Source organism: Oratosquilla oratoria, chromosome 25 (genome assembly GCF_046742065.1).
Source record: "Oratosquilla oratoria isolate Oo_2021 chromosome 25, ASM4674206v1, whole genome shotgun sequence".
Lineage (NCBI taxonomy): Eukaryota > Metazoa > Arthropoda > Malacostraca > Stomatopoda > Squillidae > Oratosquilla > Oratosquilla oratoria.
The window spans coordinates 32,279,965-32,305,934 of record NC_134801.1 but is presented as its reverse complement, the minus strand read 5'-3'; the positions used below and the strand labels follow the sequence as shown (position 1 = coordinate 32,305,934).

The 25,970-nt window shown below is 39.5% G+C and overlaps 1 protein-coding gene across 5 annotated transcripts in view; it reads right to left on the bottom strand.

Annotated features, from left to right (window-relative positions):
- Positions 1–748: 748 nt before the first annotated feature.
- The window catches only part of MRP (Multidrug-Resistance like Protein 1), a 160,893-nt gene continuing 135,671 nt past the window's right edge, over positions 749–25,970 (bottom strand). For all 5 annotated transcript variants that reach the window (XM_076208602.1, XM_076208600.1, XM_076208599.1 and 2 more), the window contains 5 exons: positions 17,904–18,014; positions 17,598–17,756; positions 16,608–16,774; positions 13,257–13,451; positions 749–6,316 (listed from right to left, as the gene is read on the bottom strand). In XM_076208602.1, coding sequence (XP_076064717.1) covers positions 6,205–6,316; positions 13,257–13,451; positions 16,608–16,774; positions 17,598–17,756; positions 17,904–18,014 — 744 coding nt within the window. In that variant the 3' untranslated portion in view covers positions 749–6,204. The remainder of the gene's footprint in view (positions 6,317–13,256; positions 13,452–16,607; positions 16,775–17,597; positions 17,757–17,903; positions 18,015–25,970) is intronic.

Genomic DNA, 25,970 nt, shown 5'->3' with positions numbered 1-25,970 from the left:
TTCATAGCAGATAGGGAAAACCTCATATCCTAGGTATTTGTATCATTAATCATGGTAAGCTCACAGGTTGTATTACTACCTGGATGATGTCAGGAGTAGACAAGATTCGAAGCTGTCTGGCAGTCCTCTACAAGGAGACACCATCCTACCCTTCTTTAAGAGGATGATTTGACAACATTAAACCAAAAAGTATTCATCATGTGATTAACATATAATAGGAACATTATAGATACCAGAACTGAGCCCGGTGGGACCCCACTAGCCACTTTCCTTTAACTCAATATCTCTTTTTTTATTTTTTTATTTTATTTTTTTTTTATTAATGTGCTTACAAATATTTGAGCTAATTATCCATTCATTCCAGGAGACTCCCTTTGAGTCCTGCATTTTCTAAATTCCACACTCATCTTCTCTGAGGTACCTCATCAAAAGCTCTCTCCACATCCAGATATACAAAGCCCACCCAACCATCTTATCCTTAGCATATCAACTGCTCATGATTGAAAACTTTACATATTTGATACACATGATCTTCTTTTCCTGAAACCAGTTTTCTGCCAAGACCCCAATCTTTTCCAAATATTTGATCTATCTTGCAATTCTCTTGTAGAATTTGGTTATCATTCTGCTCAAGGACACTATTCTATAATTCAGGGGTGTGTGTTTTAGCATTCCTTCACATATTACAACATTCTACAATATTTTCATTATCATAACTACAGATAGAGGAAAGACATGAAATTGGACATGATTGCAAAACCTTTATGAATCTTGAAGTACAGGGGTTTAGGAAAATACTAGAAAATTGGTATAAAAAGCAGCTGTACAAATCCCCTTAGGATGAAGATTCTGAATAGAATTAACTCATTATTTCTTGATATGTGTTAAACTTAATACAAAAAGGCACATTTTGCCAAAATGGAGGAAAACATTATACAGAGAAAAGTATTAAATTAGTAGTATTAATGCTTGCTAGCTGAACAGTCTAGAGTGTTGCTTCTTGGTTGGAAGTCATGGGTAGAAGCAGTTTAAGTCTTACCTGGCAGCAAGTTCAAAGTAAAGGCATACTAAATTAAATTCCTTTCTTTAAAAACTCCTCCATAAAGAGGCACTCTCTTAATCCTCTCTGAGTTCATGACATTAAATGTAATCTGATTCAAATATCCATTTCAATGTACTAAAGAAAACAAATATGTATCAAACTACAAAACAATTATGATCTAAGGGGAGAGAGTGGAGGATATCGGATTATTTTTTGGTGGAAGGTAAGTTGAGAGTGGAGGATAGATGGAGTAAAAGGACAGAAGGTAGGGAGGTGCCTAAAGTAAACTGCTTAAATGTGAAAGAAAAGGAGTACAAGAAGAAACTGAGAGAGGAGTGGGAGGGAGTGAAGGATAGAATAGAACTAGGAGTGGAGGAGGAATGGAGATGGTTCAAGGAAAGAGTCATGTAGTGAGCAAAGATGGTGTGTGGAACAAGGACGACATGAGGAAATACAAGGAATGTTAGTGAGTAGTGGGATGATGATGCAAAGAAGGGTGTAGAAGAGAAGCAAGCATTCACAGATTGATTACAAAATAGGATGAGAGAATCATAAAAGATGTACAAAGAAAAGAGAAGAGAAGTAAAGCATAAGATAAAGGAAGCAAACAGGAGAGCAGATGTGAAATGGTGTAAAAGTATGTCAGAAATTTTTTAAAGAAATACAAAGATGTTTTGAGAAAGAAATTAAGAGAGGAAGATGAGGTGAATCAAGTAGAGAAGAAAAGGTAAAAGGTGAAGATGGAGAGATGATAATGGAGAAGGCAGTAAGAGGAAGATGGGCAGAGTATTTTAGGGAGTTGCTAAATGTGAAGGAGGATAGGGAGGGAAAGGTAGATGCAACAGGAAGTGCTAAGAAAATGACAGTGATGACTGAGGAAAATGAAGAAATAAGGGAAGATGAGGTGAAGGCAGTTGTTAAGATGATGAGAGCAGGTAAGACACCTGGGTTGGAAGGTGTCATGCAGAATGTATAAAAAATGAAGGTACACTGATGGTGGGTGGACTGGCTGGTGTTTTTATTCAATGTTTGTTTAAAAGGGGGTAGAGTGCTGGAGGACTGGAGAAGTCCCTATATAGTTCCACTTTACAACAGAGAGAGGAAAAGTATGAGTGTAGTAGTTTCAGAAGGATCAGTTTGTTGAGTATAGTTGGGAAGGCTTATGTGAGGATGTTGACTGAGAGGATTAGGAGAGGAACAGAGGGAGTAATTGGTGAGGAACAGTGTGGTTTAGGACAGGTAGGGGTTGTGTGGATCAGATTTTTGTAGTAAGGCAGATATGTGAGAAAGCTTTAAGAAAAGGTAAGGATGTTTTTTGGGCCTTTATGGATTTGGAAAAGGCTTATGATAGGGTAGACAGGAAGGCACTGTGGGAGGTATTGAAGATATATAGGATAGGAGGAGAGCTGTTAAGAGCAGTCAAGAGTTTTTATGATGGTAAAACCTGTGTTAGAATCAGAAATGGAGATAGTGAGTGGTTTGAGGTAAAGGTGGGACTCTGCCAGGGATGGGTTATGTCACCTTGGCTCTTCAATCAATACGTGGATGAGGTGGTGCAAGAGCTAAATGCATGGGTAATGGGTTGGGGATTGCAGATGGTTAAAGAAAATGGAGAAAAGTAGGAGATAAGCCAGTGGTTGTTTGCTGATGACACTGCACTTGTGGCAGGATCAGAAGAGGGATTAAAGAAGTTAGTGACAGTTTGGGAAGGTGTGCAAAAGAAGGAAGTTGAAGATAAATGTGGGTAAAAGTAAGGTGATGGGATGTACAAGGGGAGAGTGTGACAGCAAACTGGAAGGGTGTATTAAGGGAGAGACTGGAGGAAGTGCATAGTTTTAGATACTTGGGTGTGAATGTGGTGGAAAAGGGAGTAGTGGAGGTGGAGGTAGATTGAGAGAGGCAAGTAAATGCCTTGGGGGATTAAAAAGTGTAATGAGAAATAGACATTTGGGAATGGATCCTTAGAGGAGATTGTATTTACCTAGTTGTATTACATGGGAAGGGAGCTATGCTCGTGGTGACCTGTCTTTGTATCTTTCAGCATCAAGTTTTTTCTTAAAATCTAGAATAGTATTTGCACACACTGTTTCTTTATCTAAGTTATTCCAGATATCCAGCACTCTGTGTGTGAAGCTATTTTTTTCAGATCTCTTCTGTAGTTATACTTTTTGAGTTTCTTTTCATGACCTCTTGTTTTTCCAGTGTCATCTTTTAGTAAATCATTCCCATCAAGGATTTCCATCCCTTTCATGATTCTATAGATAGTCAGTAGATCACCTCTTTCTCTTCTCTGCTCCAGTGTTGGTAGTTCCAATTTGGATAATCTTTGTTCATATGTTAATTTGGAAAGAGCTGGTACCAACTTTGTCACTGCCCTCTGTATTCTTTCTAATTTCCTTATATTCTTTTTTAGTACTGGGTGTCCATAGTGTCGCTGCGTATTCCAGTTTTGGTCTAATCAATGTAACTAATATTTTTTTAATCAGTTCTTTATCCAAATAGTCAAATGCCACTTTCATTGACCTTAATAGGTTGAAGGTTTCTCCGGCTATTTTGTTTATATATTTATCTGGTGTCATGTCTTTGGTATATGTATGTATGTCTTTGCTGATTATTACTCCAAGGTCCCTTTCTGAGTACACTTTTTTAATTTCTTCTTCAATTTTGTATTTTTTTTTAAATTCTGTTTTTACTCTTTCCAAACTCCATTATGCTACATTTCTTGATATTGAAGTTCACTTCCCAGTTTTGAGTCCATTTCCAGATTTTATTCAGGTTTGATTGTAATGAATCACAGTCCTCTTCTGTTCTTATTTTCTTTTGTAATTTTGCACTGTATGGGGCAGAAACATGGAACATACGAGAGGAAGACAGGAGGAATTTGAATGTGTTTGAGATGAGGTGCCTGAGAAGTATGATAGGGATTACTAGGTTGGATAGAGTGAGAAATGAGGAGAGGAGAAGAACAGGGGTGTAAAAGAAGTTGGGAGATAGGGTTGATGAAAGAGTATTGGGATGGTTTGGATACATGGAAAGAATGACTGAAGAAAGATTAGTAAAATAGGAGTGGAAGACAGAGGTGGAAGGAGTGAACATGAGGAGGTGACCAAGGATGAGTTGGATGGATGGGGTAAAAGGGGTACTGGGAAAGAGGAGAATGTCTGTTGAGGAAAGACAGGAGAGGACAGAAGACAGGGGTGAATGGAGAAGGATTGTGTATGGATGATGATATGATGCATGGAAAGGAGGGTGTGGGGGATGGGGGTGAGGGAGTATGTGTGAATAATAATTTGATTCAGCCCAAATTGATTTCTCCCCATCTTTCTTTTTCTGCATGAGGGGACAGGGGGGGGTTGCCGATTAAATGAAGAGGCCTTGCTGTGGATGTGCTGTGTCTTGCTTTACTGCTTCTGACTCAGGGTAGTAGGCAAGATGCAGGTATGACCTCTCATCCAGGAGGAGCCAAGATAAGAGAGAGGGAGGGGGTGAATGGGAGTGGACTATGTGGGGATGAAATGAGTGGGAATGGATTTATGGCTTTGATTTTTGCTACCTCCCTTGTAAAGGGGAAAAAGCCATTGGTATATGTATCTATATACAAATGGCTTTCTCCCCCTTATATGTGAAGTAGCCAAGTCAAAAGGCAAGCACCCACTCCCACCTACCACACCTTTTTCCCTCTCAACTTAGCTCCTCATGGATGAAGGGTCTTCCCTGTCTCCTGCCCATTGCCCTGGGTCAGAAGCAATAAAGCAAGACAATAATAATAATGATGATAGGTACAATCACCCTTTGTACAGTCTTCTCTTCATGTTCATCCCCAGATACTCGTTTCTCATCACACTTTTCATTCCCCCAAAGCCATTTACTTTCTTCCCTTACTCTACAATTTACCTCAACCCCTACTCCTCCATTCCCTGCAACATTTAACCCTAAATACTAAACAATTCACTTCCTCCAGCCTCCTTTTAAACCCACTTCCAACTCACTGCTCACTGATTAGAATTAATTTAACATGACAAACTCCCCCCTCTCAGAGAAGGCTAGTATAGTGACTCCATGCAGAGGACTTTTTGAAGCAAGGAATTTTATGTAATATGCCCTTACTGTAGCCTCAGTCTGCAAGGCAACCTCAAACTACCTCTACTCCTGATCTTTTGCCCAAGTTGTACAACTCTAAAACACTTAGCAAACTTCCCACAATAATTACGGTTACCTCAAGTTTCACTAACTGGAAACCCATAGCCTTATAGTAGTCAGAAATGGTCCTTGGGCCCTCTTCAGGAAGCAACATTTGACTGTTGTCTGAGTTTTAATAGTGTAGGCTGGTTTCTACTATTAACGAGTGGGAAGAGGAAGGAAGCCATAACTGATTGTCAGCTCTCTTTTTAAAAATATGTGAAGGAAAGATAGTTGAGGCTGATAGAGAGAAAGCCTGGGTTTGGTCTAGAGTGCAAGCCACTTGGGACTGCACTTCTAGCAGAGGTACAGATATTGATGGGATCTGACCAGGAGTTGTGGGGAGATGAGCCTCTGCCATTTGTTTTGTAGAACCACCTGGTGCAGGCTCTTTTCATTGGTCCCAAGTTGACATTAAGAATTAGCTTAATATTTTCTGTGGAACAGGTTGTAAATACACTTAACTGCAGCTCGAGTTTCATTTTTTAGGCAAAAGGCAGTTTTCACTGCATTGTAAATCTTCTTAAGTACAGCCATAAAAAAAATAAATAAATAAATAAAAAAAAATCAATACAAACTGTACCATTCCAAATTATCAACAAAAGTCTAGGGATAACACTTGCCAGTTCCTATGAACTTGGCCTTGAGCAAGAAAAGAATAAAATGGGAAAAAAAATTAAAACCTGAGTCTGTTTCTACAGTTCCATTGTTACTGGAACAATAGAGAGAATCACATGGTGCAACAAACAATCAACAACATACATAGAAAAATTCATACATGTACATATGAGACACAGTAACAGGGTTCACGCTCCTTTACAAAAAATAAGTATGGGAAAAGATCATACAAGGTAAATCCATTTCAGGCAATTCATGTGATATACATTACAAAAATATCTAAAAAAAAGACTAACTTGAAAGATTCTAGTCAAATGAAAAGAAATGTAAATAATTCTGAATATTAGATTTGGTCTATGAAGGCTCTAAATGAGCCCTGCATCCTTAGCCATTCCATAGAACATGGAATCTTTTCTCTTCAGTAGATCACCTGGAGGTTCAAATTCTTTTATCCTGCCCTTGTCCAGAAGTAAGATTCTGTAAAATAAATAATTATATAAATATATAATCTACTCCATTTGGGATATTGGCTGCATGTTATTGTATGGTAAAAATCTGCTCAGTAGTATGCAGCTGACACTTTACAGCAGGGGTGGGGAACTTCCAGACTATGGGCCTGCAAAGCAACTCATACATGTGATTTCATAAACTCATGAATGAGGATATTTAAATTGAATGAAATATCAACCAACTCGAGAAAATTGAAGGTAAATGTGGGTAAAAGTAAGGTGAGATGTACAAGGGAAGAGAGGATGGCAGGAAGTTGGAAGTAAGTCTTAAAGGTGAGAGGCTGGAGGAAGTGGATAGCCTTAGGTATGTATTTGAGTCTCATGATGCAGAAAAGGGATGAGTGGAGGTGGAGGTAAATTGTAGATTGCGAGAAGCAAGTAAATCCTTTGGAGGGTGAAACCTTGTCATGAGAAATAGGCATCTAGGAATAGATGCAAAGAGATCATATGAAGGGTTGATTGTGCTGACAGCAATATAAAGGGCAGAGACCTGGAATTTAAGAGAGGCAGAGAGGAAAAGTTTAAACGTGTTTGAGATGAAATGTCTACAGTTGGAGAGAGTGAGAAATGAGATGAGGAGGAGAGTGGGGTGGAAAAGCAGATGGTAGATAGGATTGATGAAAGAGTATTGGGATGGTTTGGACACAAGGAAAGAATGAATGAAGAAAGATTAGTAAAGTGTGGAAGGCAGATGTGGATTGAGTGAACCTGAGGGGACAACTGAGGATGAGATGGATGGATGGAGTGAAAGGAGTATTGAGCAATGAAGGGAGAAGGCAGGAGATAAGGGTGAGTGGAGAATAGCTATGTATAGATGATACTGTGATTTAAGGAAGGAAGGGGGTGGGGGATGGGGTGTTAGGGAGTGGTTATGTATGAACAATATTTTATCACAACCCAAAGGAATTTCTTCCAGTCTTCTATTTTTCTGCATGAGGGGAAGTAGAGGGGGTTGCTGATTAAGTGAAGTGGCCTTGCTATGGATGTGTTGTGTCTTGCTGCATTACTTCTGACCCAGGGCAGTGGGTGGGATACAGGGATGACCCATCATCCATGAGGAGCTTAGATGAGAGGGATGAAAGAGTAGTGGGTGGGAATAGGTATATGCTTTTTGAGTTTGGTTACCTCCCTGGTAAGGGAGAAAAAGCCCTTGGTATATGAATATATATATATATATATATATATATATATATATATATATTATATATATATATATATATAGATATATATAGATATGTATGCATGTATATATATATATATATATATATATATATGTATATATATATATATATATATATATATGTATATGTATATATATATATATATATATATATATATATATATATATATATATATATGTATAATGTATATGTATATATATATATATATATATAATGTATATGTATATATATAGGCTACCTCCCTTGTAAGGGGGGAAAACCTCTGGTATATGTATGTATATATATTCTAAAAGCCATGATCAAATAATAATACTGGTTAGTATGTCAAACAATTGCAAATATACATGAAAGACAAGCAAGTGATCCTAAACATTTATAGCTCTCCAATTCCTCCAGCCTTTCACCCTACATCTACCTTACTTTTGCTTATATAGTGCTTGACTGCTAATCCAGCACTATGTGTCACTGCCCATGGCTGAAAAACATCACAGCACTGCAAGTCAGCACTCCAGCTCCAGTGGACAGGAAGTTTTGTGTATTTACCTAGTTGTATCTTATGGGAAGGGGAGCTATGCTTGTGGTGTCCCGTCTTTGTATCTCACAGTGTCTAGTTTGTTCTTAAATTTGTGTATAATTTTTGCACACACTATTGTTTTATCCAGTTTGTTCCAGATATCCACCACTCTGTGTGGAAAACTGTTTTCTTTAGGTCTCTTCTATAACTATCCTTTTTGAGTTCATGTTCCCGTGTATTTCTCTTATTCCAATTTAGTAAGTCCTCTCTATCAAGAACTTCTGTGCCTTTCATGATTCTGTAAATGGTCAGCAGGTTGCCTCTTTCTCTTCTTTGTTCCAAAGTTGGTAATTTCCATTTAGCCAGTCTCCTCATATGACTGGTTTGAAAGTGTTGGGGCCATTTTCGTGGTTGATCTCGGGATTCGTTCAATTTTCTTTATATTCTTTTTGGTACTGGGTGACAATAGTGTCACAGCATACTCTAGTCTAGGCCTTATTAGTGTGACTAGTATTTTTTTAACCATTTCTTCATTTAAATAGTTAAAAGCCACATCTATTAATCTTAGCAAGTTGTAAGATTCTCCAACAATTTTGTTTATCTGTTTATCAGGGGACATGTCATTTGAGATAATTACTCCCAGGTCTTTTTCAGATCCCACTTTCTTTACTTCCTTTGTTTCAATTTTATATTGTCCTGATATTCTTTCCTCAGCAATTAAACATCATCTGCAAAGAAGCTCAGATGATGTGTATATTCACCTAGCTGCATTATACAGGAAGGGGACCCATGCTTGTAGTGACCAGTCTTTGTATCTCACAATACCTAGTTTATTCTTAAATTCTTGTATGGTGTTTGCACACACCATTGTTTCATCCAATTTGTTCTAAACATCAATACTCTGTGTGGAAAACTTTTTTTTTTCAGATCCCTTCTATAACTATCCTTCATGAGTTTCTTTTCATGTCCCCTTGTTTTTCTTTTATCCTACTTTAATAAGTCTTCTCTGTCAAGGACTTCATTGCCTTTCATGATTCTGTAAATGGACAGTAGATCCTTTCTTTCTCTTCTTTGTTCCTGGGTTGGTAGTTCCAGTTTACACAATTTTTGCTCATATATCAATTTTGAGAGTGCTGGGGCCATCTTTGTCGTTGCTCTTTGGAGTCTTTCTATTTTACTTATATTATTTTTTGTACTGGGTGTCCATAGTGTCTCAGCATACTCCAATCTTGGTCTTATCAGTGTGACTAGTATTTTCTTTACCATTTCCTCATCCAAGTAATTAAAAGCCACCTTTATTGATCTCAGTAAATTATAGGTTTCTCCAACTATTTTGTTTATATGCTTGTCTGGGGACATGTCTTTGGTGATAATTACTCCTAGGTCCTTTTCGTAACTTTCTTTACTTCCTTTGCACTGATTTTATATTGTCCTGATATTCTTTTTTTACTTTTTCCAAATTCCATTATACTACATTTCCTAATGCTGAAGTTCACTTCCCACTTTTGTGTGTGTGTGTGATTCACCATGATCTTGGATCATGTGTTGGACTCATAATTGACAGTTTTTACCCTCCCAGAAGAGAGCTCAGAGCTCATATATGACCGATCTATGGGTAATACACACACACACCCCACCCCAACTCCCACCCACGAGAGTTAGCACAACAACTGGCAGCGCAGTGATACTGAATTTAATTCAGCTTTGGGTAGAATTCGAATTTGGATCGCTGTACCAATGGTCGCGAACGCTACCACTGTGTGTATTTACATATCTCAGGAACACTTTCATCTGCAGGAAGGTCATCATATCATACACCTTGATTGCAGAAATGTATTGGTGGATGCAGTACCACATGACACAATGAACCAGACACACAGTCAGTGTATTTACCTAGTTGTATTATACAGGAAGACAGCTATGCTCGTAGTGACCCGTCTTTGTATTTTTCAGGATCTAGTTTTTTATTAAATTCTTGTATAGGTTTTGCACACACTGTTGCCTTATCCAATTTGTTCCAGGTATCTACCACTCTTTGTGGGAAACTATTCCTTTTCAGATCTCTTCTATAACTATCCTTTTTGAGTTTCTTTTCATGTCCTCTTGTTTTTCTTTTATCCCACTTTAATAAATCTTCTCTGTCAAGGACTTCCATCCCTTTCATAATTCTGTAAATGGCCAGTAGATCTCCTCTTTCTCTTCTTTGTTCCAGGGTTGGTAGTTCCAGTTTGGACAATCTTTGTTTGTATGTCAATTTAGAGAGTGTTGGTGCCATCTTTGTTGTTGCTCTTTGGATTCTTTCTAATTTCATAGTGTCAGTGTACTCTAATCTTGGTCTTATCAGTGTGAATAATATTTTCTTTACCATTTCCTCATCCCAGAGGTCAAAGGTCACTTTCATTGATCTTAGTAAATTGAAGGTTTCTCTGACTATTTTGTTGATATGCTTGTCTGGTGACATGTCTTTGCTGATAATTACTCCTAGGTCCCTTTCAGAGCTACTTTTTTTTTTACTTTATTTGTATCAATTTTATATTCCTCTGATGTTCTATTTTTATTTTTTCCAAATTCCATTATACTACATTTCTTGATGCTGAAGTTCACTTCACACTTTTGACTCCATTCTAAGACTTTATCCAGGTCTCTATATAGTGATTCACAGTCTTCCTCTGTACTTACTTTCTTTAGTAGTTTTGCATCACCCGCAAAGAAGTTCATATAACATTCCACACCTTCATCCATGTCATTTATATATATGGCAAACATTACTGGAGCCAATACAGAACCTTGTCGGACTTCACTTATAATTTTTTCCCAGGTTGAGTTTTTGTCTCTATGTACCACCCTCACTTTTCTCCCATTCAAGAAATCTTCCACCCATTTCAATAACTTTCCTTGTACACCACTTATCACTTCAAATTTTCTAAGTAGCTTTTTGTGTGGTACTTTATCAAATGCTTTTTGTAAATCTAGGAAAGCACAATCAGCCCATCTGTCCCTTTCTTGCATTATTTCTATTAGCCTCAAGTAAAAGCAAATCAAATTAGTGGCACATGATCTTCCGTGTCTAAAGACAAACTGTTTTGGATTCAGTATATTTTCTTCCAGATGTTTAATCTGTCTACTTTTGATATCTTTTTCACATATTTTTGCTATTGTGCTTGTAAGGGAGACCGGTCTATAGTTGGTTGGGTTTTCCTTTTCCACCTCTTTATATATTGGTACAATATTTGCATTTTCCAATCTTGTGGTACCTTTCCTTCTTTGAGTAATCAATTATCTTATATATTTTGTCCATTAGTTCATCTATACATTCTTTTAATATCCAATTTGCAACTCCATCCGGACCATGTGATTTTCTAACATCAAGGTTTATTATTTGGAGGTGCTAAGATAAGAGGGAGGGTGGAGGGGTGTGGAGTGTATTCAGGGATGGAATGGGTGGGAATGATTTTATGCCTTTTCCTTTTTGGCTACCTCCCTTGTAAGGGGGAAAAAGCCTTGGTATATGTATGTATGTATGTATTTCCTTCTGTGTCACAGTTATTTCTTTCATTGGGGGGGATCTTTCTCTCTGTCCTCCATCCCAATTTTGTGTACTTTAAATTGTACATACATACACTAAAGGCTTTTTCCCCCTTATTAGGGAGGTAGCCAAAAAACAAAGACATAAAAACCACTCCCACCCATTCCATCCCTATCACACTCCGCTCCCCTCCACCCTCTTCACTCCCTTTTATCTTGGCACCACCTGGATAATGGGTCATCCCTGCATCTTGTCCACTGCCCTGGGTCAGAAGCAGTGTCACAAGACACAGCACATCCACAGCAAGGCCGCTTCATTAAATTGGCGACTCCCCATCTCCATTCCCTCATGCAGAAAAGGAGAAGATGGGGAGAAATCCCTTTGGGCTGCATCAAATTTTTCTCACACACACTCCCTCACCCCCCACCCATTCCACCCTATGGATCACAACATCATCCATATACAACTATTCTCCATTCACCCCCGTCTTCTTTCCTCTCCCGTCCCTCCTCAACAGACGTTCCCCTCTTCCCCTAAACCCCTGTTACCTCATCCATCCATCTCATCCTAGGTTAACCCCTCATGTTCACTCCTTCCACACCTCTTTTACTAATCTTTCTTCATTCATTCTTTCCATTGAATTCCACTCAATGCTTATACAACCATCTCTCTTCTCACATTCTACCTTCTTTGTGCTCTCACTTGTACATCATCCTCATGCATTCAAAGGGCCAATTGCTAAGGTTCTGGTTGAAGCCTTCCACCTGGATCCTTTTATGCCTTGACTTTTTGCATGAGAAAATACAGACAGGTGATTCCTAAATCCCTCCATGTCCCATTTAGTTATATTCTACAACACGCATGGGAACACAATGGAGCATTCTTTTTTCTTCACCACAGTACACAGGAAAAAGAAGAGGTGGAGTGATAAGGGATATATTAAAAGAGGCAGAAGAAAAGAGACACCATTAGTAAAAAGATAGCTCATAATCCCTCTCAGAGTTGTGATTTTTCACTAACATATATGTATGATGTATGGCTCTGGTCCATGGCAGAGTAGTGACTGCATGTATCTGTGAGTTCAATACCTCAGGGTGCAGAAACCCTAGTATGGAAATACTCCAGTACTGGAGAAATAATGCGGTGCAATTTTCTCATGGTTAAAGTGCTTTAACCTGATGGAATGATAGATGGGTAAAATGGGAATGACACTGGTGAAGATGTCTATCTCTCATATCTAGCTACCTCATATTGCACAAAACAGTGTATAGGTGGGGGAGTTTAACTCTAAATCAGTATCCACACAACAATAAGTAGTGTTAGTTGATAATGCATGAAGCTCAATACTTTAGATTTTCATTTCATTATACATTCTCCTTTACCTCTTACATATCCATCTCTGAAAGAAATATAAAACTGAAATTCCTTCAACAAAGGGTCCTACCCTATGGTCAATGAAACTGCATATCAACCAGAGTGAATTCTGTCCAATGTATCATTACAGGGAAGGAATTGAGATGGCATAGGTTTCTACCCTTGGCTCATTCAAATTCTCTGACATCTACCAGAGGAAAATATATAAATGATGTCACTATATCAAAGATGTTAACAGCCTCTGTGACACTGTGTGTTCCAGTGCTTCACCTTCCTAAACCTATACTATATTTAATCCTGTTCTTTCACATACCTGGTTGAGTCCATGATTGTATTCAATCGATGAGCAATAGTAAGTACTGTGCAGGAAGCAAACTCCACTTTGATTGTTTGCTGGATTAAATCATCTGTCTCCAAGTCAACAGCTGCAGTAGCTTCATCTAAAATCAGTACCTGGGTTTTACGCAACAGAGCTCGAGCCAGACAAACTAGTTGCCTCTGTCCAACACTGAAATAGAGAGGAAAAGAGGAAAAGTTTAAGTATGTCTGAGATAAAATGTTTGAGAAGTATGGTAGTGGTTACAAGGTTGAATAGTGTGAGAAACAAGGAGCTCACGTGAGAAGGAGAGTGGGGGGTGGTAAAGGAGATGGGAGATAGGGCAGATGAAAGATTATTAGGATGATTTGGACACATGGAAAGAATGAGTGAAGAAAGATTAGCAAAAGAGGTGTGGAAGGCAGAGGTGGAGAGAGTGAACTTGAGGAGACGACCAAGGATGAGATGGATGGATAAGGTGAAAGGGGCTTTGAGCAGGAGGGTTAGGTCTGTTGAGCAAGGAAAGGAGAAAACAAGAGATAGGAATGAGTGGAGAATGGAACTGTATAGATGATATTTTGATGCAAGGAAGGGAGGGGGCAGGGAATGGGGGGAGTAGGGAAGGGTTGTATGTGAATGATATTTTTTGAAGCAGCCTGAAGGAATTTCTCCCCATCTTCTCTATTTTCTGGATGAGATGGAGAGAGGGGGTCACCAATTAAATGAAACAGCCTTGCTGTGGATGTGCTGTGTTTTGCTGCATTGCCTCTGACCCAGAGCAGTGGGCAGGAGACAAGGATGACCCTTCATCCATAAAGAGCTAAGATGATGGGGAGGAAAGGGTGGTGGATAGGAGTGGAATGGGTGTAAGTGAAATGGATGGGAGCAGGTGTGTGCCTTTTGATTTGGCTACCTCCCATACAAGGGGGAAAAAGTCCTTGGTATATAAATAGATAGAATCAACTTTAGTAGTAATTACAAGGAAGATGGGCAGAGTATTTCACAGAGTTGCTAAATGTGAAAGAGGATAGGGAGGGAAAGGTAGTTGCAGTGGGAAGTGCTAAGAAAATGACCATGATGACTGAGGCAAATGGAGGAGAAATAAGGGAAGATGAGATGAAAGCAGTTATTAAAATGATGAGAGCAGGTAAGGCACCTGGGTTGGATGGGTATCATTTCTAAAAAGGGGAGGTACAGTGACAGTGGGCTGGTTTGTGCCTGTATAGTTCCACTTTACATGGGAAAAGGGGACAAATGTAAGTGTAGTAGTTTCAGAGGGATCAGTTTGTTGAGTGTAGTTGGAAAGGCTTATGGGAGGGTTTTGAGGGATAGGATCAGGAGAGGAACAGAGGGACTAATTGGTGAGGAACAGCGTGGGTTTAGGACAGGTAGGGGTTGCATGGATCAGATATTTGTGGTAAGGCAGATATGTGAGAAAGCTTTAGGGAAAGGTAAGGATGTTTTTGGGTATTTATGGATTTGGAAAAGGCTTATGATAGGGTAGACAGGATGGCACTGTGAGAGGTAGTGCAGATATATGGGATAGGAGGAAAGCTGTTAAGAGCAGTCAAGAGTTTTTACAAGAGTAGAGCCTGTGTTAGAATCAGAAATGGAGAGAGTGAGTGGTTTGAGGTAAAGGTGGGACTTCACCAAGGATTTGTTATGTCACCTTAGCTCTTCAATTTATACATGGATGGGGTGGTGTAAGAGGTAAACACAAGGGTAATGGGCTAGGAATTGGAGATGGTTAAAGAAAATGGAGAAAAATGGGAGATAAGCCAGTTGTTTGCTGATGACACTGAGCTTGTGGCAGGATCAGAGGAGGGATTAAGGAAGTTAGTGACAGAGTTTGGGAAGGTGTGCGAAAGAAGGAAGTTGAAGATAAATGTGGGTAAATGTAAGGTGATGAGATGTACAAGGGGAGAATGTGGCAGCAAATTGGAAGTGAGTATTAAGGGACAGAGACTGGAGGAAGTGGATAGTTTAAGATACTTGGGTGCAAATGTGGCAGGAAAGGGAGAAGAGGTTAAAGTAGAATATAGGTTGAGAGAAGCAAGTAAATGCCTTGAGGGATTAAAAAATATAACAAGAAAAAGACATTTGGGAATGGATGCTAAGATGAGATTGTATGAAGGAGTGATTGTGCCGACAGCACTGTATGGGGCAGAAATATGGAACATAAGAGAGGAGTTTGAATATATTTGAGATGAAATGCCTGGGAGGTATGGTAGGGGTTACTAGGTTGGATAGAATAACAAGGAGGTATGGAGGAGGACAGGGGTGGAAAGGGAGTTGGGAAATAGGGTTGATGAAAGAGTATAAGGATGGTTTGGACACAATGGAAAGAATGAGTGAAGAAAGATTAGTAAAAGAGGTGTGAAAAGCAGAGGTGGAAGGAGTGAACATGAAGAGGCAACCAAGGATAAGATAGATGGATGAAGTAAAAGGGTCATTGGGAAAGAGGGGAATGTCTGTTGAGGAAGGTAGGAAGAAGATAGAAGATAGGGGTGAGTAGAGAATGGTTGTGTATGGATGATGCATGGAAGGGTATGGGAGGGTGAGGGGGTATGTGTGAATGATATTTGATGCAGCCTGAAGGGATTTCTCCCTGTCTTCTCTTTTTCTGCAAGAGGGGATGCAGAGGGGGGTAGCTAATTAAATGAAGAGGCCTTGCTGTGGATATGCTGTGTCTTGCTGCATTGCTTCTGACCCAGGATGGTGGGTGAGATGCAGGGATGATCTGTCATCCAGGAGGAGCCAAGATAAGAGGGACGGAGGGGGGTGAGTGGGAATGTATGTGGGGATGAAATGGGTGGGAGTGGATTTTATGCCTTTGTTTTTTTGCTACCTCCTTTGTAAGGGGGAAAAAAGCCATTAGTATATGTATGTACAAGGATACATGAAACAACATTCAAGTCGTTAATAAACCAAATGCTGCTTTGAGTTTCTATATCCATAAATCCAAATTCTCATACCATTCACAATGATTCTTGGTCCCTTTCAAGATCACCCCACAAAGGAAATGTCGGATTTTTATCAGTTACATAGATGTGAGACTGGCAGCAGGGGAATAGATGCCAAATGTCAGCTAACCTAATGTAATGAAATGTAGAAAAAATAAGGGAAGCTGATAGAGGTTTTGACCTGGTGCAAAAACTGAGTGCCAGCCCCTTGGAACTCCACCTCCTGGTGGTGGTGAAAGTGTTAATATGTTTTAGAGACAGAAGTAGGGGAGATGCTCTTCTATGATGGTTTTCCTATAAGATCACATTTTGTTAGCACCCACTGTTGGCCCCAACTTTAGTAAACGACACTAAGCTTTACAAAAATTACACACTCCATAATTACCTTAAGTTATCTCCTCCTTCAGTTATTTCATGTTGAAGCTTTAATGGCAGATCTTGAACAAAAGACTTCAGATGAGCATGCTCAAGTGCTGACCATACAGCTTCATCACTGTATACACTGAAAGGATCAAGGTTCATTCGCAGCGTTCCACTGAAGAGCACAGGATCCTGCAGAAAATACAATTTGGAGTGAAGTTTGAGAGTAAAAAAAGTGTGGGATAATGAACCCTAAATTTCTATAATACATCAGTCTTAAAAGTATAACTGGTGACATACATGATCCTTCTGATCATATAGCCACATCTTACTGGCACTACATTAAATCTGTAGTATTATTTGGGTGAATCATTCTACTTACAATATTTTACATATATACACTTCATGTACAATGCACATAATAAACACCTAATGACATTCTATGACAACAAGATCTGTTGCATCATGTTTCACCAACTGGAAACTTGCTGCCCAACTATGGTTGGGGAGTCCTTACCCCCTCCCCCCTCAAAAGATCTCTCTGAGAAGAAACTTTGAACCAGCTCATCCTAGTAAGAGGAAGAGGACAGCAGTTGCCAACTGTCAACTATTTTTATGTGAATAAGTGGAGGGAATACAAATGAAGTTGTGAGGGATCTTAGACTCAGTTAATGATTCAGTGTACCTTTAGATGGAGGTGATGGTTTAGATGGATTTTGAAGATAGCAGGGAGATAATTCCCTCTTACATCCATCTTGCACGGCCTCCCCTAGGATGCACCTATCTTTGCTCACCACATAAAAAGATTCTACCCAATGTTCACAAATAAAGTCCATGGCTATCAAGACATGGCCAGGATTTTCATTTAGTGTCATAAGAAGTCAACAACAAATTAAATATTAGAAGCCTAGCTAACATTGGTATCAGAATTACAGGTTTGTCTCATCCAATGAATTACCCAAGCCTGAAAACTTAAGTACTTACCACTGTAATTGAAATAAGTAATAATCCCTACCTGTGGGATGATTGTTAGCTTGTTGCGTAGATCATGAAGCCCAATCTTGGAAATATCTATTCCATCGATGGTTATATTTCCTTTAGCTGATTCAATTATACGGAACAATGCTAAGGTGAGGGATGACTTCCCTGCACCAGTACGCCCAACAATGCCAATCTAGAACAGTTACAAATTGTAGACAAACGTGTAGAGGTTATGTAGTACTGATGCTTACAATTTGCTAATAAGATAAGAAAAAAATAACATTTGAATAAAGTCAATAGTTTCCTGTCACATTGTTTTGAAAAAAATGGCAAACCTAACCTTTTCTCCAGCTTTAATTTCAAATTCAATGTCTTTGATAACCAGGTCAAGTCCTTCTCGATAGCGAGTTGCATAGTTGTTGAACTTAACAACACCACGGTCTGGCCATTCCTAGTTAAATGAAAGAAAATTACATAACTGATACATAAACAAATATTTGTAAATGTGTTGCACTGGTTGCATGTACATGTATGATTTCTAGGTTTTGTGCATGTTTGATATTCATTGCAACATGGGTTGGATTCAATGTCATTGGCTAAATGTGAAAGAGTAGGTCCCAAAGTTGTGAATATAAACTGGGGGAATTGAGAGAGTGATAATAAGTTTTTGGGCTTGTTCTGGAGACCAAGTACTGGCTCCTTGCAGTACTCAAATAAATTAGATATTCTACATTCTCATCTATCCAAGGCACTCCAAAACAGCCAATCACTCCCTCAATGAACCCATTACCTAATATATAATAGGTTGAAAAGACATGTGGGGAAACATTTCTGGGATGAGTAAATGTGTTAAGTTTTAAAATATAAAAGTTAACTAAATTCAATATTTGTCTATCTATCTACATACCAGGAGGAGCCAAGAAAAGAGGGAGGGAGGGGAGGTGAATTGGGAGTGAAGTATGTGGGGATGACATGGGTGGGAGTGGATTTATGACTTTGAATTGGCTACCTTCCCTGTAAGGGGGAAGAGGCCCTTGGTATATGTATCTATATACCAAGAGAGGTAGCCAAAGTCAAAAGGCACACACCCACTCCCACCCATTCCACTCCCATGCACCACCCTTTCCTCTCTCTCATCTTAGCTCCTCATGGATGATGGATCATCTCTGTATCCTGCCATGGCAGAAGCAATGTAGCAAGACAGAGTACATTCAAGCAAGGCCACCTCACTTAATTGGCAATCACCATCTCCATCCCCCCATGCAGAAAAAGAGAAGGCTGGGGAAAATTCCTTATGGGCTGCATCAAAATATTATTCACACAGTGAATGCCAAAACTATACAAGATTTTAAGAATAAACTGGATGCGGAGAGATACAAAAGTGAGTCACTACAAGCATAACTCTCGTCCCATAAAATACAACTAGGTAAATACAGAAGCACCCCCTACCTCCACCCTCTGCCACTCCCTTCCTTACATAACAATATCATCTATACACAGTCACTCTCCACTCATCCCTATTTCCTTGCTCTCCCTTCCTTGCTCAACACCCATCTCCTCCTCAGTCATCCCCTCAAGTTCACTCCCCCCACCTCTGCTTTCCACACCTCTTTTACTAATCTTTTATCACTCATTCTTTCCATGTGTCCAAACCATCTCGGTAATCTTTCATCAGCCCTATCTGCCATCTCCTTTTCCACTTCTGCTCTTCTCCTTTCTCCCTCTATCCAACCTTGTAACCCCTAATTTAATTCTCAGACATTTTGTCTCAAGTACATTCATACTTTTCCTCTCTACCTCTCTTAAGGTCCAAGTCTCTGCCTCATACAATGCTGTCAGCACAATCATCCCTTCATACAATCTCCTCTTTGCATCCATTCCCAGATGCCTATTTCTCATAACACTTTTTAATCCCCCAAGGCATTTACTTGCTTCTCTCAATCTACAATTTACCTCTACCTCCACTCTTCCCTTTCCTGACACATGCAACCCCAAATACCTAAAGCTATCCCCTTCCTCCAGTCTCAATATTTGTAATCAAAATATAAACAAGTTTATTAATATATTTATAAATAACAAAGGCCCTATTCCCTCACAAGTGTGCTGCTAAGTCAAAGTACCTACATTAGTAGAAAAATAAATAAAACTACATAAAATTAATATATATCTCCCCATCTTCACTATTTTCTGCATGAGGGGATGGGAGGGGGATCCACTGTGTAAGTGAAGTGGCCCTGCTATGGATGTACTGTATCTTGTTGCATTGCTTCTAACCCAGGCAATGGGCAGGAGACAGGTATAACCCTGCATCCACAAGGAGCTAAGACAGAAACAAGGGTGGTGAACGGGAGTGGATGCATATCTTAAGACTTGTCTACCTCCCTTATAAGGGAAAAGAAACCCTTGGTCTACAGATAGATAGACAGATATACAAATATAGTTAAGGCTTCTTCCCCCTTATTATCACCAGAGAGGACAGAGCCCACCTGGCCAGGCTGCAATGTGGCCACCATTCAGAGGCAGATAGATGAACATATTGTGGTTAGCTGTCCAGGATGAAACACTTCATCCCATACTATTCAACACATTATGGAAAACTGCATTTTAAACAATTACAGATACCATCAACACAACATATACTGGCCCAGATCATGTTTGCCATATACATAAATGACATGGATGAAGGAGTAGAGTGTTATATGAATTTTTTGAACAGCCATGGTGAGATGACACATCCCTGATGCAGTCCCACCTTTACCTCAAACCACTCACTCTCTCCATTTCCCATTCTAACACAGGCTCTACTACTCTCATAAAAAATCTCAACTGCCCTAAACAGCTTTCCCCCAATTTCATATATCTGCAGTACATTCCACAGTGTCTTCCTGTCTACCCTGTCATAACCCTTTTCCAAATCCATAAAGGCCCCAAAAAACATCCTTACCTTTTCCTAAAACTTCCTCACATATCTGCCTTACCACAAATATCTGATCCATGCAACCCCTACCTTTCCTAAAACCACACTGTTCCTCACCAATTACTGCCTCTGTTCCTCTCCAAATCCTCTCAATTAATACCCTCCCATAAGCCTTCCCAACTAAACTCAACAAACTGATCCCTCTGAAACTACTACATTCACATTTGTCCCCTTTTCCCTTGTAAAACACAACTATAAAGGCACTCCTCCAGTCCTCTGGCACTCTACCCTCCCTTAAACACACATTTAACCTCACCAGCCAGTCCACTATTAGTGTACTTCCCTTCTTTAGACACTCTGCTTGACATCCATCTAACCAAGGTACCTTATTTGCTCTCATCATTTTCAAAACTACTTCCACCTCATCTTTTCTTATTTCTACCCCGTTTTCCTCTCCCATCACTGTCAATTTCTTAGTGCCTCCCACTGCTACCACCAATCCCTCTCTATCCTCATGTTCAACAGCTCTCCAAAATATTCTGCCCATTTTCTCCTTACTACCTCCTCTTCTGTTATCATCTGTCCATCTGTCCTTTTACCTATTCCATCTCTACATGGCTCACCTCCCCTTCCTCTCTTAACTTCCTTCCAAAACATCTTTTTAATTACTTTCCAAGTTTTCTGTCATATTCCTCCCCCATTTTACACCTACTCTCCTTTTTGCCTCTGTTATCTTCTGTTTAGTATATCTTTTTTCTTTGTACCTCTCATATTTATCTTATCCTACTTTGCAACAAGTCCATGAAAGCTTGCTTCTCTTCTACTATCTTCTCTCCTTCATTATCCCACCACTCACTACCCTTCCTTCTATTCCCTCCCACCCTCCTTGTTCCACATACCATCTTTGCACACCTTGTCACAAGCTCCTTGAAACACTTCCATTCATCCTCCACTCCTACCTATACTCTATCCTTCACCACCTCCCACATTTATCTCAGCTTCTCCTGGTACTTATGCTCTTTTTCTTTCTCATTTAAATACTTTACTCTAAGCACCTCTCTACCTTCTGTCCTTTTCCTCTTTCTCCATCTATCCTCCACTTTCAACTTACCCTCCACCAAAAAATTATCTGATATTCCCCCACTCTCTCCTCTAAGAAACTGGACATCCATAATTCTTCCTACTCATTTCCTGGATACCACTATATAGTCCATAAATGCCTTATCAGCCACTTGACCTTTTTCCCAAACACTCCATCAATTCTTTTTCTAAATGTATCTCCTCCATTAACTATACACTATGATTTTCACCTAGCACTCCACACTTCCCAACCACTCCATCTATTGGTTCATCCCCTACCCTAGAATTGATATCTCCCAAATTCACTACAATGACATTCCTCCCAAACTCTTTAAAGACTTATTGAAATCTATCAAAAAAGTTTCCCTTTCCTCTACACTCTTCTCACTACCAGACTCATATGTGCTTACAAAGACCCAAATCTTCCTTCCAAATTTCACCTTCATCCACATTAACCTCGAAGAAATCTTCCACTCTACCACATACTTATCTCCTCACTTACTAGTATGGCAACCCCTTCTCTTTCTCGTCCTCTCCTCACTCCTGACACCCTCCCCACTACACTTCCAAACTCAAAATAACCCCTCCCTTTCAACTTAGTTTCACTTAATGCCAACACATCCATCTTCTTTCTCACAGGCATACTGCCTATCTCTTCCCTTTCACTCTCATCTATATCATCCACACACATTAAAAGACTCAAACCATAGGGTTCTGGTTGGAAAACTCCCAGACCCTCTTCTGCCTTGATTTCACATAGGAATGTACCCCTCAGGGTTACAGAGAGCACGATGCCTAGTCCCATCACTCCATCCCATTTTAACTGCCTTTATGACCCAAGTAGGAAGACTCTGTGGCAGTATTCTTTCTTCCCAGAAACAGGTGAAAAGTATCAGCTGGATGCTACTGTACAAATTATACTGCACACTCCAGCAGTGGTTGAAGTAAGGTGTAGAGAAAACAAGCTCCAAAGCTCCAAAGCGCTAAGACAAATTTGGAACCAACCCTAGTTGTTTACAAAAACTGGAAGGGAGAAGTATATTACGAGTGACCAATAAGGTAACTGTCTTGGTGTCTTTATCTATTTTTTTCACAGTCAGTTACACAAAAAATGGAAGAAAAATGCGGAAACCCAAGGGATAAAGAACCAACAAAAAGATGCCTAGATGTAAATAGGGTCAAACTGCCTTTGGGGGTAATCCTCAAAAGGACATGCCTGAATGAAACACCAAAGACATACCAAAGGTTTGAAAAAAAAAAAAAAAATTATTTTCTGGCTTTGACAGAGTGGAATTATGTATAGAGGGATAGAAATGGAAAGAGAACCCAGGTTTAAAAATATAATGAGAAATACGGAAATCAACGACTTGTTACATGAAATAATTGAACTCAAAAGTGAATATGAGGAGGGATTGAGGAAGCTGGTGGCAGAGTTTGGGAGAGTATGTGATAGAAGAAAGCTAAAGATAAATGTGGGTAAAAGTAAGGTGATGAGATGTACAAGGGGTGAAAGTGGCAGTAGACTGGAAGTGAACATTAAGGGAGAGCGACTGGAGGAAGTGGATAGTTTTAGATACTTGGGTGCAAGTGCAGCAGGAAAAGGTGGAGTGAAGGTGGAGGTAGAATGTAGATTGAGAGAAGCGAGTAAATGCCTTGGTGGTTTAAAGAGTGTAATGAGGAATAGACATTTGGGAATGGATGCGAAGAGGAGACTGTATGAAGGAGTGATTGTGCCAACAGCACTGTATGGGGCAGAAACGTGGAACATAAGAGAAGAAGAGAGAAGGAGTTTGAATGTGTTTGAGATGAGGTGTCTGAGAAGTATGGTGGGGGTTACTAGGCTAGATAGAGTGAGAAATGAGGAGGTGAGGAGGAGAACAGGGGTGAAAAAGGATTTGGGAGATAGGGTTGATGAAAGAATATTAGGATGGTTTGGACACATGGAAAGAATGAGTGAAGAAAGACTAGTAAAAGAGGTATGGAAGGCAGATGTGGAGGGAGCGAACATGAGGGGACGTCCTAGGATGAGGTGGATGGATGGGGTGAAGGGGGCTTTGGGGAAGAGGGGAATGTCTGTTGAGGAAGGAAGGGAGAGGACGGAAGACAGAGGTGAGTGGAGAATGGTTGTATATGGATGATGTTGTGACTGCATGAGGAGAAATGGGCGGGGAAGTGGGGGGTGGGGTAGTATGTGTGAGTAAATTTTGACGCAGCCCGAAGGGATTTCTCCCCGTCCTCGCTTTATATGCAAAGGGGGACGGAGAGGGGGGGGGTCGCCGATTAAATGAAGCGGCCTCGCTGTGGATGTACTGTGTCTTGCGACACTGCTTCTGACCCAGGGCGGTGGGCAGGGTGCAGGGATGACCCGTCATCCAGGAGGTGCTCAGATGAGAGGAAGGGTGGGAGGGGTGTGGAGTGTATTTAGGGATGAAATGGGTGGGAGTGTTTTTATGCCTTTCCCTTTTTGGCTACCTCCCTTGGAAGGGGGAAAAAGCCTTGGTATATGTATGTATGTATGTAAAAGTGAATATAAAATTATGTACAAAGAGGTAGCCCTATTAAGGAGGGCCAATGAAGAAAATAACAGGGAAATAGATGAGTTAAAAAAGGAACTAAATAGGATAAAGGGAGAGAATGAAAGATTGAAAAATGAAGATATGAATAGAAACCAGGCATTAAAGGAAGAGATGAAGGATCAAATGCAGGCAGTGACTGAGAAAGTAGAAGAGATCAAAGAAAATGACTCCCAAGAAATAAAGAAACAGTGGAAAGTAGAACAGGAAAGTCAAGAATTATCTTTTAAAGTAATAGTGGAGCAACAGATCAAGGAAAATGCAAAGGAAATGATAATTTAAGTAATTAAAGAGAAAGGTAATTTGGTCAGGGACACTGTGGATAAAAAAAGATACATTGTAATCTATGGTATTAAAGAGTAACATGATGCTCCTAGATATCAGAGAGAAAAAGAGGAGAAAGAGATCGCTAAAGATATTCTGAAAGAGATTCAAGAAGGCCAAAATATAAAGAAATTGAGGAGACATATAGAATAGGAAGATGATCAAAAGAAAAACAATATAGGCCACTAAAAGTAAAACTTAGGTCACAAATGATTGCAGAGGAAGTAATATCTAAAACGACAAAATTAGCAAATAATGAACATTACAAAAATGTATGGATAAAAAAAAAAGAAACAAGTGATGAAGAAAAAGAGAAAGAAAAGGAACTTAGAAATGAAGCAAATGAAAAAATGAAAAGAGAACCGAGACTGAAAAGAATTATTTTTTTTGGAGAGTGGTGGACCTGAGGCTGAGAAAATGGTATATCAAGAAAAAGGAAACAAAATAGACAGAAAAAGACGAGAAAGGGAAATATAAAAGTTAGCCTATACCAACATAGATGGAATGATTTCAGGATCAAATGAATTAAATGACTATCTGGCATTAGAAAAAATCAGACTTAATGGGAATAGTAGAAACCAAATTAAAAAGTACTCTACCACCAAATACTGTGGGACAAAGTCTATACAACTGTTGGATGAAGAATAGAAAGGAAAAACAGGGTGGGGGAGTATCATTTTGACTAGGAAAGATTTAAATGTGACAAAGATTACAGAAGTAAAAAGCAATGTAGAATCAATTATGATAAAAGTTGAAAGCAATTACATGAAAAGTAGAAAATTTGTAGTGTATGTGCCCCCCAAAACACAGTCCTGGACAGAAAGCAATCATTCCAAACTGTTGGAAGATACAAAATAACGAAATATGAACTAACATACTGAAAGAAAGAGGAAATATAATAATTATGGGTGATTTTAATTCAAAAGAAATATGTTGGGAAAAAATGACAGTGAAGGGTGGAGAAGACCTCTGGGGAAACATACAGGTAAACGTCGACTTACGATGGCATTAGGTTTCGATAGAGCCATCGTAAGACGATTTCATCGTAAGTCGATCCCCAATTTGTGTATCACTCTGTTCCGTGGTCACTGTACCTAGCTTACCTGTATATTAACCACCAGAGATACTGAATATAGCCTATTAAACATGTACAGTAGTTTATTTAATTATTTTTATCCTTTTTACCATATTCAAACACTATAATATGTATTTTCAGTACGGAACTTAAATCTCGCGGGCAGCAGCCAATGCCAGCCGTACGACGTGACGTAATAATACTCGCATCATAAAATATAGTCACCGCTTATATCGATCGTTCTCTCTTTCACCCGCGAATTTTGAAAACCACAGAGAATGGGATTCAGGGCACATTTGAGAGAATGTAAAAACACAGGGGCGACTACAATAAATATAATCAAGACGCCGATATGGCAGCGTCGCGAATCCACTTGCTCCTCATGACGCCTACGTGTGCGGCACCGTATGGAAGGGGTTAAATTATCATATCGTCGTC